This window comes from Amia ocellicauda, chromosome 21 (assembly GCF_036373705.1).
Source record: "Amia ocellicauda isolate fAmiCal2 chromosome 21, fAmiCal2.hap1, whole genome shotgun sequence".
In the NCBI taxonomy this organism is placed as follows: Eukaryota; Metazoa; Chordata; class Actinopteri; order Amiiformes; family Amiidae; genus Amia; species Amia ocellicauda.
This window is the reverse complement of record NC_089870.1, coordinates 20,227,957-20,239,432: the sequence shown is the minus strand read 5'-3', so window position 1 is coordinate 20,239,432 and position 11,476 is coordinate 20,227,957. Positions and strand designations below refer to the sequence as shown.

The 11,476-nt window shown below is 52.7% G+C and overlaps 1 protein-coding gene across 1 annotated transcript; it reads left to right on the top strand.

The window, feature by feature from the left end:
* Positions 1-124: 124 nt before the first annotated feature.
* On the top strand, positions 125-11,402 carry gphb5 (glycoprotein hormone subunit beta 5). Its single transcript, XM_066694429.1, has 5 exons — positions 125-5,024; positions 5,139-5,512; positions 7,005-7,149; positions 10,008-10,221; positions 10,480-11,402. The coding sequence occupies exons 3-5, from the start codon at positions 7,121-7,123 to the stop codon at positions 10,669-10,671; spliced, it is 435 nt and encodes a 144-aa protein (XP_066550526.1). The 5' UTR covers positions 125-5,024; positions 5,139-5,512; positions 7,005-7,120; the 3' UTR covers positions 10,672-11,402.
* Positions 11,403-11,476: the final 74 nt, after the last annotated feature.

The window sequence follows — 11,476 nt, the reverse complement described above, 5'->3', positions numbered from 1 at the left end:
AGAGAAAAAAAAAGAAAAAAAAAAAAAAAAAACTCCCAACAAACAAGAACACAAACTCTGGACAGTAGAACTTTAAAAACCTACGAAAGAAAAAAAAAAATGGAAAAACAATAAAAAGAACTGAAAAAAAAATATATAGAACCTTGTTTTAACCCTCCATGCGCCCCCCCAACCCACTCCTCCTCCTCCTCCTCCTCTGTCCTTCCTCGTCCGGGCGGCGCGGACCCCCGAGTGCCGAGGCGCGCTCCGGACCCGGGACGACACCGGCCCGCCCCTCCTCTCCTGACCGGAAACGCGAAATAGAAATAGACGCCAAGCGTTCCCGAGACGCCCTGCATCGCCAGGCGCGCGGAGGCGTAGATTTTAACGGCCAAGGACAAAGCGAAAACCACTGCACGTCTTTTTCTCTCCTCCCCCCCGTTCCCGTTCTTTTGAGACGCGATCGGACTCCTCTCATTTCCTGCTTCTGTTCAGTACCTGCTGGTATCAGTCTGGTATTGGTACCATCGATCGGTAGCTAAAGCGAGACACGCACGGCCACTGCGGAGGTTCCCCAACGGTAACGGACTCGTGAAACTCCTTTATTGTGAAAAGGATACACTACTTGTGTCAGTACTTCACAGTATTAAGACTCTGTATAACATTGTTATTGAATGCAGTACCTTGATATCCTGTATCTTGTAGTTTAGCTTATATTTTCTTAGGAACAGTTGAGGAGTATCTACTATATAAAGTGGTATAATGGAACAAGACTTCCTGGTATTTATGATGCTGTTTTTTTGTTTTTGTTAGGATTTTTTGGTTGTTTTTTTAAGTTCCTGTGAACATGGGAGATTTATTTTTTTGTGGGGGGGGTGGCGGGGCGGGGGGGTGGTATTGCAACGTCTTGCTCTGATACACAGTCCTGTTGAATCTGCATCGACCCTCTCGGAGGTAATGTGTGCTTAAGACGGCCCAGATGTGAGACACGAGAGACACGAAAAACGGACGGAAAACAAAAAAAAACAAAAAAATGGTTGGATGAATAAAAAATGTCTAATTATTTTAAAAAACAAAATAAAGAATTATTAAATTAAACTCTTTTTGTGATAAAGCAAAGGTCCGGGATTGTTTTGTTGTTGTCGTCGTCGCGGTTGGGAGGCATTACGGGACGACCGGCGCTCTGTCTCTGTCTGTCTCTGTCTGTCTCTGTGTGGTTTACAGGTTTACTCTAAACGGCAGCGTTCTTAGCTGTGAATATGTACGTGTGTGTGTGTGGGGGGGTGACGCTCGTTTGCGTTTTTGTCTTTTTCTTGGTCTCTTTTCCGGGGAGCCGTTTAACTCTGACTTTGTCCGGAGGTCCGAGAGTCGCCCGGTTCCAGGCCTCCTGTCCTCGCCCCCGACCCGCACCTTTGCCTGCAATGAGGAGTGAGAGGGAGGCTTGTGTCGACGGCGCTCTGTCCCGGTGTGGTACCTGTCCGTGCCAACGTCTCCGCGTCTTCGGGCCGGCATTGGGCTCCGAGACGCCATTTTTCGGTGGCTGTTTTCGACGGCCTTTCACTGTGAGGGGAGCGTGGCGTCCCCTGCGGCGCAACCACCATCGCTCCCGTTGTGTCCGGGGGGGGTAGTCTGTGTGTGCGGTAGGCCGCTGGCGGTGGTTGTCGACCTTCGGGGTCTCCGATGTGTCTTTCCACTACGTTCCTGGCTGCGTTGTCGTTTTTCGCTCGGTGTGTTGTAGTTTGTGTAGCGCGTGTCTGGGCTAGTGATCCGCAGTAGTTTGTTTTGACCTCTTTAGTTTAAGCGATGTCTTCTACGCCTCGAGGGACAGTCCGGACTAGTGGATGTGCCTGCAGGTGTTAGAGGGATGTTTCTTTTTTTAATATTATTTATTTTATTTTTTATTTTCTTTGGTGTTTTTTCTGCATTCTTTCGTTGACTTCTTGTCCGGGGGGCGGCGGTGTGGGGGACGCCGTGGGGCAGCACTGGCACAGGGCTCGGCAGCTGGGGACCGTTGGAGCGATTTTCCAGGTGCTGTTTCATCGTGACGTCACCCCACGGAGGGGACTGACCAATCCAGGCCGCACCTCTCCAATGATGTCATGGCCCGGCTGATGACGTCGTGGCCGGGAGCGAAACCAGCTGGTGGCGAAACAGAGGAATTTGTCATGGACTGAATGTAATCTCTACATAAAAAGAAAAAAAAAAAAAAAGGATGATGACAAATATATATATTTAAAGGGTCGGAAAGTAACTATGTAAATTGGATTACTTTTGAAAGAGAATATATATATAAGTATTCATTTGAAAACCCTTTGTGTTTGAAAAACCAACTTGTTCATAATAAACTGAAAATGACAAAAACGGACTGCTTTCTTGTGTCGAGTTTCGCTGCCGTGAGGGTCCGATAAAGGAGTGGGCGGCCGTGCTGCGTGCCGCGGACCCCGCTGGGGGGCAGGTTATGCCGACACCTTCACCCCGGGGAGGAAGGCTCTGGACTGTGATTGGTCGATCCGGGGAGAGGAGCGTGTAAGGACTCGTCACGCCTGCGAGGAGCGACGGCTTGCTTGTTTGAATTCATGCCTGTAGAAGATAAAAGGATGTAGTCGTCTGGTTCTGGCTGTGTTGGTGTGGACTAGACCGTGGTTCTCAACCCTGGTCCTGGCAGAACCCTGACCCTGCTGGTTTTTGTTCCAGCTGGGCTCTTAATTACTTAATTGCACCTTTAATTGAAGTAACAATCTGCTTAGATTTGACTTTTGAAATTGTATAAGACGAGTTTGTAAGTTATTTATAAAATGAATTTATACAATATACTTAAAATCCCTACTGTTTAAAATAATGAAAAGGATATTGGTGTTGCTGAGCTTTGAGGACAACCGCACTGTTGTGAGTTTTGGCAGCTGGCAGAGTGTGCCGAACGGCAGTCTGGCTTGAAGGCCTTTGAAAATATATATTTAAAAAAATAAAGTGTGTTAAAATGTTATGCCACGAGAGGGCAGTATTGACACGGTTATCGCTCCAGCCTTTGCTCTGGACACGGGAAGCCGATAGAGAGAAGGTACTTCCTGGACCTGCAAGGAATTTGATTTAAAAATGTTTGTGTGGAAAATATATATTTTTTTTATTATGCTGTGAAATTCACCATCACTCCCGCTCTCATTATTGTGAACCGGAGAAGGGAAATGAGCTGAGATATGGAGTGAAATTGTGAAAGCGCTTCACTGTTGTGCGCCCAGTTGTAGCCCCCCAGTCAGATAGCGTTGTGTTTCCTATCGAGTTCGATCTGAATTGTGTGAAGAATTCTCAGACGTCGTGTTACCATCATTGGTGGGAGATGAGACGATCCCCCACCCAGAGCAAGACCCTTGACAGTGAGGGAACTTTAAAATACTCACTTTCTGATTCCAATGGACTCCTTCATGCGTTTGTTTATTTCAAACCGTTTATCAGACCTTGGCAGCAGTTATCATGAATGTTATTGTGGTTGTCTTTCTCTTTTCGGACGCCCAGCTCCCCAGAAGGATCTCGCCGGACCCCCAGGGCTGTGCTCTTATGCCCCGTCTGTGTCGAAGAGGGGCTGTTTCTGCCCCGTGGGGTTTGACGCTTCGTGGCCAAGTGGTGCAACGGAATCCACCCCCCCACAGACATAATCCTGCCGGAATTATTAGGATTTGATGGTTAAAAAAGAAAATGTCTGTGTGGCTTAATTGCCAGGGAAACAGTTGTGAAAGCCCGGCTCTGTTCTCCAACTGGAAGGAATTAATTTGTCAGGAGGGCCTGGATAACACTGGGGCACTTTTCTCCATTTCTTTCCTTTCTGTCAATCGGAAAAACTCGATTTAATTAAGACGGCAGATGCGAGGGACGTTTGCCACGCGGCGCGCAATGGGATTGTTACCGCAGAGGCTCTCCGAAACCGTTCAGAACAGACTTGGAAACGACCGAAATAGATCTCTTCCTTGTGTCTTCCTGAAATTATCCTCAATTGCTGTCTGAATTGTTGGCTTTATTTAGCTTCCCGAGGCAAAACTGCCAGAGAATATTGCTTTTTTCCACTTGGGAGACTGAAAGGATTCCTCATTGGATGGGGTTTTCGGATCTTTTTAGTTGTGCGTATAGGACATCAGAGCTCTATCCCACAGTGCGTGTTCTGGTCCACACTGAGAAAATACTTCGTGTGTCCCTCGTCTGGTCAGAAATTGTTTGAATGGGCCGACCCAGTCCGTTCACACTCAGCCAGGGTGGACAGTAGTCAGCTGACCCTACCTGGGTGGTTTTGGCTGCTCAGATAGAGAACTGGACAGCAGAGGATGTGTTAGAGTGAAGACCGTGCTGTCTACAACATAAGAGCAAAAGAAAGGTTAGAGATGAGAGGAGTCGTCTCAGCCTTTGGTTCCCACAGTCAGCTGAAGCCCCCCGGCATCGGGCTCAGGGTTCCCCGATGCAGAGTGAGTACCTGGGGGGGAGGTTTCTGTAATTAAGTCACTTTTATTCAGATTAGACGAGCTGTAGAGAACCGGGCCATGTGTCTGAGTCCAATATCTGTGGCACGGAGTTTGGCCTGTGCTCTCTTGACAGGATTGTGTCCTCAGAGAGACGGCAGAAAGACAGTGGAGCAGGAAGGGTGTGTGTGTGTGTGTGTGTGTGTGTTGGGGGGGATGTGTTTCACTGCTGTGTACTTTTCCACTGTTTTTATTGGCCCGCACCTCCCCGAGCCGCTCACACTCTCGCATCACTTCCTCTGCCTCCGAGACGGACAGACGGAGACGGGCGGCTGTCTGGCCCCGGGCCTGTCCAGCCAGGAGGTAAGGAAAACAGCGCCGTGTCAGAGCCCTGCTCCGGCCTCGGGGGACGGCGACCCGACTGAGGGGCGTCTGGCAGCGCGGAGAGAGAGAGTTTGGGCTGATTTCTGGCTCCGTGGCTCAGTGGTATTCGAGGTGGAGGAGTCCAAGACTTGCTAAGCGAGGTCTGTGAGTCCTCCTGTCTCTAGTTTGGGGGCTGTTTCAGCTGGAATCTCGCTAAAGACATCGATGTATTTATAGCTTGTGAGTATTTTCTCCGGATGACCTTTAAATATGTACCAAAATGGGAGCAGACTATATTCCTTTTTAGGACAAAACAACAACTGACACTAACAGGGCTGCTGTGTCTGATTACAGGTCTGTCCCACCCTGGTTGAGGGACAGCTTCTCTCTCCCTGGCCCGGTGTTGGAGAGGGCCGGGCAGCTCTGCTCAGCCTGTCCTGAGACACCGCAGTGACACGAGCTGAGGCCAAACTGGTCGCCGGTATCACCAGGTACACAGACACCCCTCGTACCAGTCTGCTACACAGCCGAAATACACAGCCGCGTTCAGCAACACGAGTTCAAAGTGTTTTGACTCCAGAGCGCTGCAGATTTACCGCCGCTGTCACTCATGTCGAGGTGCATCTGTCTGTCGCGTGTGAGGACCCGGCGCTGCGGTTAATGATCGGGACGGGGCTTTCTAGTTAGAACAGTTCTCTATTATCTGGAAGTGTCATCTCCATAAACAGGTGAGTTCGAGCAGAAACATCTACCCGTCTTTTTTTCTTTCCACTCGACTGGCCTTTAACAAAAGACCGATCTTTTCCCAATTAAGCTAATGTACCTGAGCGGCTCAGCGGGCCGCCGGTGGGCCGGGGGGCAGGATTAGAGGCCGGCTCATCATCCCGTCACAAACGTGGAGCCGCTCATTCATGGGAGTGTCTGGAGAGGATGCATCTGAAACATGCAAGAGCCTGACTGCCTGTCTGTCTGTGTCTCCCTGTCTGTCTCTGTGTGTCTCCTACTGTCTCCCTGTCTGTCTCTGTGTGTCCCTTTCTCTGTGTCTCCCTGTCTGTGTCTCTGTGTGTCTCTGTCTCCCTGTCTGTCTCTCTGTCTCTGTGTGTCTCCTACTCTGACTCCCTGTCTGTCTCTGTGTCCCTTTCTCTGTGTCTGTGTCTCTCTGTCTCCCTGTTGGTGTCTCTGAGTCTCCCTGACTGTGTCTCTATGTGTCTCCCTGTCTGTGTCTCTCTGGGTCTGTGTATCTGTGTCTCCCTGTCTGTCGCTGTGTCTCCCTGTCTGTGTCTCTGTGTCTCTCTGTCTCTGTGTCTCCCTGTCTGTGTCTCTGTGCGTCTTTGTCTCTGTGTCTCCCTGTCTGTGTCTCTGTGCGTCTGTCTCTGTGTCTCCCTGTCTGTCTCTATGTTTCTCTGTCTGTGTCTCCCTGTCTGTCGCTGTGTCTCCCTGTCTGTGTCTCTCTGTCTCTGTCTCCCTGTCTGTGTCTCTGTCTTTGTGTCTCCCTCACTGTGTCTCTGTGCATCTCTGTCTCTGTGTCTCTGTGTCTCCGTGTCTCTGTGTGTCTGCATGCTTGTCTGTATGTCTGTCTCTGTGTGCGGGTGCAGGATGGACTCTGCGTTCAGATCTCAGAGATGCCCATCTGTCTGCGTGTCTTCAGGGTGGCCACTCCCTCCGCTGTGTGTTGAGTTGATGAAGTAAAAGGGGGCTGGGTGCTTCAGCTCATTCACAGCCCCATATGATATCCAGTCAGCACCCCCCCACCCCCCACCAGGGGCGCCCCACACTGCGCTCACAGGGGTCCCCACATTCCCACGAAGACGACTGGTGTCCCGGCCCTGTCTGGCCTGTCGTCACCGGTGCCGGGGGTTCAGTCTCCCAAAGATGTGTGTGTGTTTAAATGGTCTTAAATAAAGCGCCTTGTCATTCCATTCAGTCCTGTGTGTGCGTGTGCGTGTGTGCGTGTGTGCGTGTGTGTGGGGGGGGGGAGGGAGATTAAGTCAGTATGACTGATTTGTAATAATGATTAAACAATGAGAACAAGCGCAGTGTCTGTTCTCTCCCCGTCCGGCCCCACGGGTGCGGCGCTGGGCTGCGAGGATGAGGGAAGGGAGGGTGTGTCCGTGTCTCTCAGTGAGTTCGGCTCGTATGTATGTATAGGAACGTTAGAATCATATACAGCGATGCCGTGGTCGAGGCCCCGCCCCCTGTGACGAGTCGTCCTCTATAAAGGTCCGTCGCTCGGCCCCTGCAGGAGACAGAGACGGAGCTGAGGCCGTGTGTGCGATCTCCTCCGGCTGCAACCCGCCTCCTGATCCGCAGAGCGACCGCCTCGCCGCAGAGCAGCCATGCAGCCGCCCGCCCGGGGACTGATGAGGTGACGACCTGCCGCGGTCCCCCTCTGCGGCCCGGCTGCGGGGCTTCTCCTCTGTCTCAGTCTTCTACTTCTCCCCCTCTTTCTTCCTCCCCCTTCCTCCTTTCTTTCTCCATCACCCTCTCCCTCTCCCCCTTTCTTTGTCCCTCTCCTTCTCGCCCTCTCTCTTTTTTACCTGCTCGCTGCCTTTTCTCCCTCTTTTTCTCCCTCTGCCTCTTTTCCTATCCCCTTCTTTCTCCTCCTTTCCCCTCTTTCTCCCTCTCCTTCCTTTTCCCTGTGACACTGTCCCCTCACTGTGCTGTGCTGTGTGAGACTGTCCCCTCACTGTGCTGTACTGTGTTGTGTGAGACTGTCCCCTCACTGTGCTGTGTTGTGTGAGACTGTCCCCTCACTGTGCTGTGTTGTGTGAGACTGTCCCCTCACTGTGCTGTACTGTGTTGTGTGAGACTGTCCCCTCACTGTGCTGTACTGTGTGAGACTGTCCCCTCACTGTGCTGTACTGTGTTGTGTGAGACTGTCCCCTCACTGTGCTGTGTTGTGTGAGACTGTCCCCTCACTGTGCTGTACTGTGTTGTGTGAGACTGTCCCCTCACTGTGCTGTACTGTGTGAGACTGTCCCCTCACTGTGCTGTACTGTGTGAGACTGTCCCCTCACTGTGCTGTGCTGTGTGAGACTGTCCCCTCACTGTGCTGTACTGTGTTGTGTGAGACTGTCCCCTCACTGTGCTGTGCTGTGTTGTGTGAGACTGTCCCCTCACTGTGCTGTGCTGTGTGAGACTGTCCCCTCACTGTGCTGTACTGTGTTGTGTGAGACTGTCCCCTCACTGTGCTGTGCTGTACTGTGTGAGACTGTCCCCTCACTGTGCTGTGCTGTGTGAGACTGTCCCCTCACTGTGCTGTACTGTGTTGTGTGAGACTGTCCCCTCACTGTGCTGTGTTGTGTGAGACTGTCCCCTCACTGTGCTGTACTGTGTTGTGTGAGACTGTCCCCTCACTGTGCTGTACTGTGTGAGACTGTCCCCTCACTGTGCTGTGCTGTGTGAGACTGTCCCCTCACTGTGCTGTGCTGTGTGAGACTGTCCCCTCACTGTGCTGTGCTGTGTTGTGTGAGACTGTCCCCTCACTGTGCTGTGCTGTGTTGTGTGAGACTGTCCCCTCACTGTGCTGTACTGGGTGAGACTGTCCCCTCACTGTACTGTGCTGTGTGAGACTGTCCCCTCACTGTGCTGTGCTGTGTGAGACTGTCCCCTCACTGTGCTGTACTGTGTTGTGTGAGACTGTCCCCTCACTGTGCTGTGCTGTGTGAGACTGTCCCCTCACTGTGCTGTACTGTGTTGTGTGAGACTGTCCCCTCACTGTGCTGTGCTGTGTGAGACTGTCCCCTCACTGTGCTGTGTTGTGTGAGACTGTCCCCTCACTGTGCTGTACTGTGTTGTGTGAGACTGTCCCCTCACTGTGCTGTACTGTGTGAGACTGTCCCCTCACTGTGCTGTACTGTGTTGTGTGAGACTGTCCCCTCACTGTGCTGTGTTGTGTGAGACTGTCCCCTCACTGTGCTGTACTGTGTTGTGTGAGACTGTCCCCTCACTGTGCTGTACTGTGTGAGACTGTCCCCTCACTGTGCTGTACTGTGTGAGACTGTCCCCTCACTGTGCTGTGCTGTGTGAGACTGTCCCCTCACTGTGCTGTACTGTGTTGTGTGAGACTGTCCCCTCACTGTGCTGTGCTGTGTTGTGTGAGACTGTCCCCTCACTGTGCTGTGCTGTGTGAGACTGTCCCCTCACTGTGCTGTACTGTGTTGTGTGAGACTGTCCCCTCACTGTGCTGTGTTGTGTGAGACTGTCCCCTCACTGTGCTGTGCTGTGTGAGACTGTCCCCTCACTGTGCTGTACTGTGTTGTGTGAGACTGTCCCCTCACTGTGCTGTGCTGTACTGTGTGAGACTGTCCCCTCACTGTGCTGTACTGTGTGAGACTGTCCCCTCACTGTGCTGTGCTGTGTGAGACTGTCCCCTCACTGTGCTGTGCTGTGTGAGACTGTCCCCTCACTGTGCTGTGCTGTGTTGTGTGAGACTGTCCCCTCACTGTGCTGTGCTGTGTTGTGTGAGACTGTCCCCTCACTGTGCTGTACTGTGTGAGACTGTCCCCTCACTGTACTGTGCTGTGTGAGACTGTCCCCTCACTGTGCTGTGCTGTGTGAGACTGTCCCCTCACTGTGCTGTACTGTGTTGTGTGAGACTGTCCCCTCACTGTGCTGTGCTGTGTGAGACTGTCCCCTCACTGTGCTGTACTGTGTTGTGTGAGACTGTCCCCTCACTGTGCTGTGCTGTGTGAGACTGTCCCCTCACTGTGCTGTACTGTGTTGTGTGAGACTGTCCCCTCACTGTGCTGTGTGAGACTGTCCCCTCACTGTGCTGTACTGTGTTGTGTGAGACTGTCCCCTCACTGTGCTGTGCTGTGTGAGACTGTCCCCTCACTGTGCTGTGTTGTGTGAGACTGTCCCCTCACTGTGCTGTGCTGTGTGAGACTGTCCCCTCACTGTGCTGTACTGTGTTGTGTGAGACTGTCCCCTCACTGTGCTGTGCTGTGTGAGACTGTCCCCTCACTGTGCTGTGCTGTGTGAGACTGTCCCCTCACTGTGCTGTACTGTGTGAGACTGTCCCCTCACTGTGCTGTACTGTGTTGTGTGAGACTGTCCCCTCACTGTGCTGTACTGTGTGAGACTGTCCCCTCACTGTGCTGTACTGTGTTGTGTGAGACTGTCCCCTCACTGTGCTGTACTGTGTTGTGTGAGACTGTCCCCTCACTGTGCTGTGCTGTGTGAGACTGTCCCCTCACTGTGCTGTGCTGTGTTGTGTGACAGTGTGTGGAGCCGGAGCCAGCGCCCCGCCATGCCCCGTGTGCTGCTGCTGGCCGTGGTGCTGACCGCCTGCTCCCTGGCGCAGCCCCCCACCGTCAACCTGAAGCGGTTCATTGGCTGCGCGGTGCGAGAGTTCACCTTCCTGGCCAGGAAGCCGGGCTGCCGGGGGCTGCACATCACCACGGACGCCTGCTGGGGGCGCTGCGAGACCTGGGAGGTAGGGAGACATATGGCAAAGACACAGGCGTGTGACGTGTGCGGTGGGGGGGTCCATGCGTGCGTCCCATGTCGACGTGTCAATCTTTCCCCTTCGAAGCGTGCCGAGTTACACGGCCGGTGAACAGGTGGCAAGAGATCACTGACCGATCTGGTGTTTTATGGTGAGAGTGAGAATGTCTGGGAGCTGCTGTCTGGGGGCCTTTGATTTGAGCTGAACTGTGTATAAAGGGAAACGCCCCGCGTGTTGTCTTCGCAGAAGCCAGTCCTGGACCCCCCCTACGTCGAGTCCTACCAGCGGGTGTGCACCTACAACGAGACCAGGATGGTGACGGTGAAGCTGCCCAACTGCTCCGCCCACGTGGACCCCTTCTACACCTACCCCGTGGCCCTGCGCTGCGACTGCGGCGTGTGTCTCACCAGCACCACCGAGTGCGTCACCTATGTCTGAGTGGCGCGCCTTTGGCACCCATCGGGACTCGCCGACCCCAGCCTCGGCGCTGGCCCTCGCTCACCAAATCACCGCACCGCCGGAAAGGTTTCCCCCCTTTCCTCCTCCTGCCTCTCCCCGATCTCCCCTCCCTGTCGCCGGGTCTCGTGAGGGACATTAAGCCACCTGGACACACTGGGACCTGGAGAACGGGTCCTCGTGGTGTTTTTCCACGCCGGTGTGTGGAAGGCGCTCTAAGTTGGGCATTACCCAGCAGCCCCCTGTAATTAACTCACGACTCGAACAAAATCTGTCTGCCGGCACCTGTTTGAAGCTGCCTTTTCCTGTTTAATTGAGACAGTATTTACCTGGGTTGTGTGTGTCTGTCTCTCTCTCTCTGTTCTCTCCATCCTGCAAGGTCTTTGATGCGTAAATCTGGGCTTTACGGAACCCACTGCATTAACGTCTCCCAAACTGCTTTCTCAAAAGACCAAAATAATGCCGATAATTGGGGACGGGGGGTTCTCAAGGCAGCCGGGCCTTTTTGATTCATGTAGGGAATCGTGGCTATTATATGCACTTCATGGTTATTTAGCTTGTTTATTATTTTTTTTACTTAAAAGAATCCGAAAAATACATAAAACTGTCCGCTGCTATTATACTCGTAGAGTCCCGGGCGCGGGTGAGTGTTTCTGCCCTGAAGCTCTTATTAAACTGGCTACTGATACAATAAAATCCTGCTGATCTGGTAACGACTCGTGTGTTCAGTCATTGTCCGGCCAGCGGGGGGTGGGGGGAGGTTTTGTAGCACGGTCTGGGATAACTT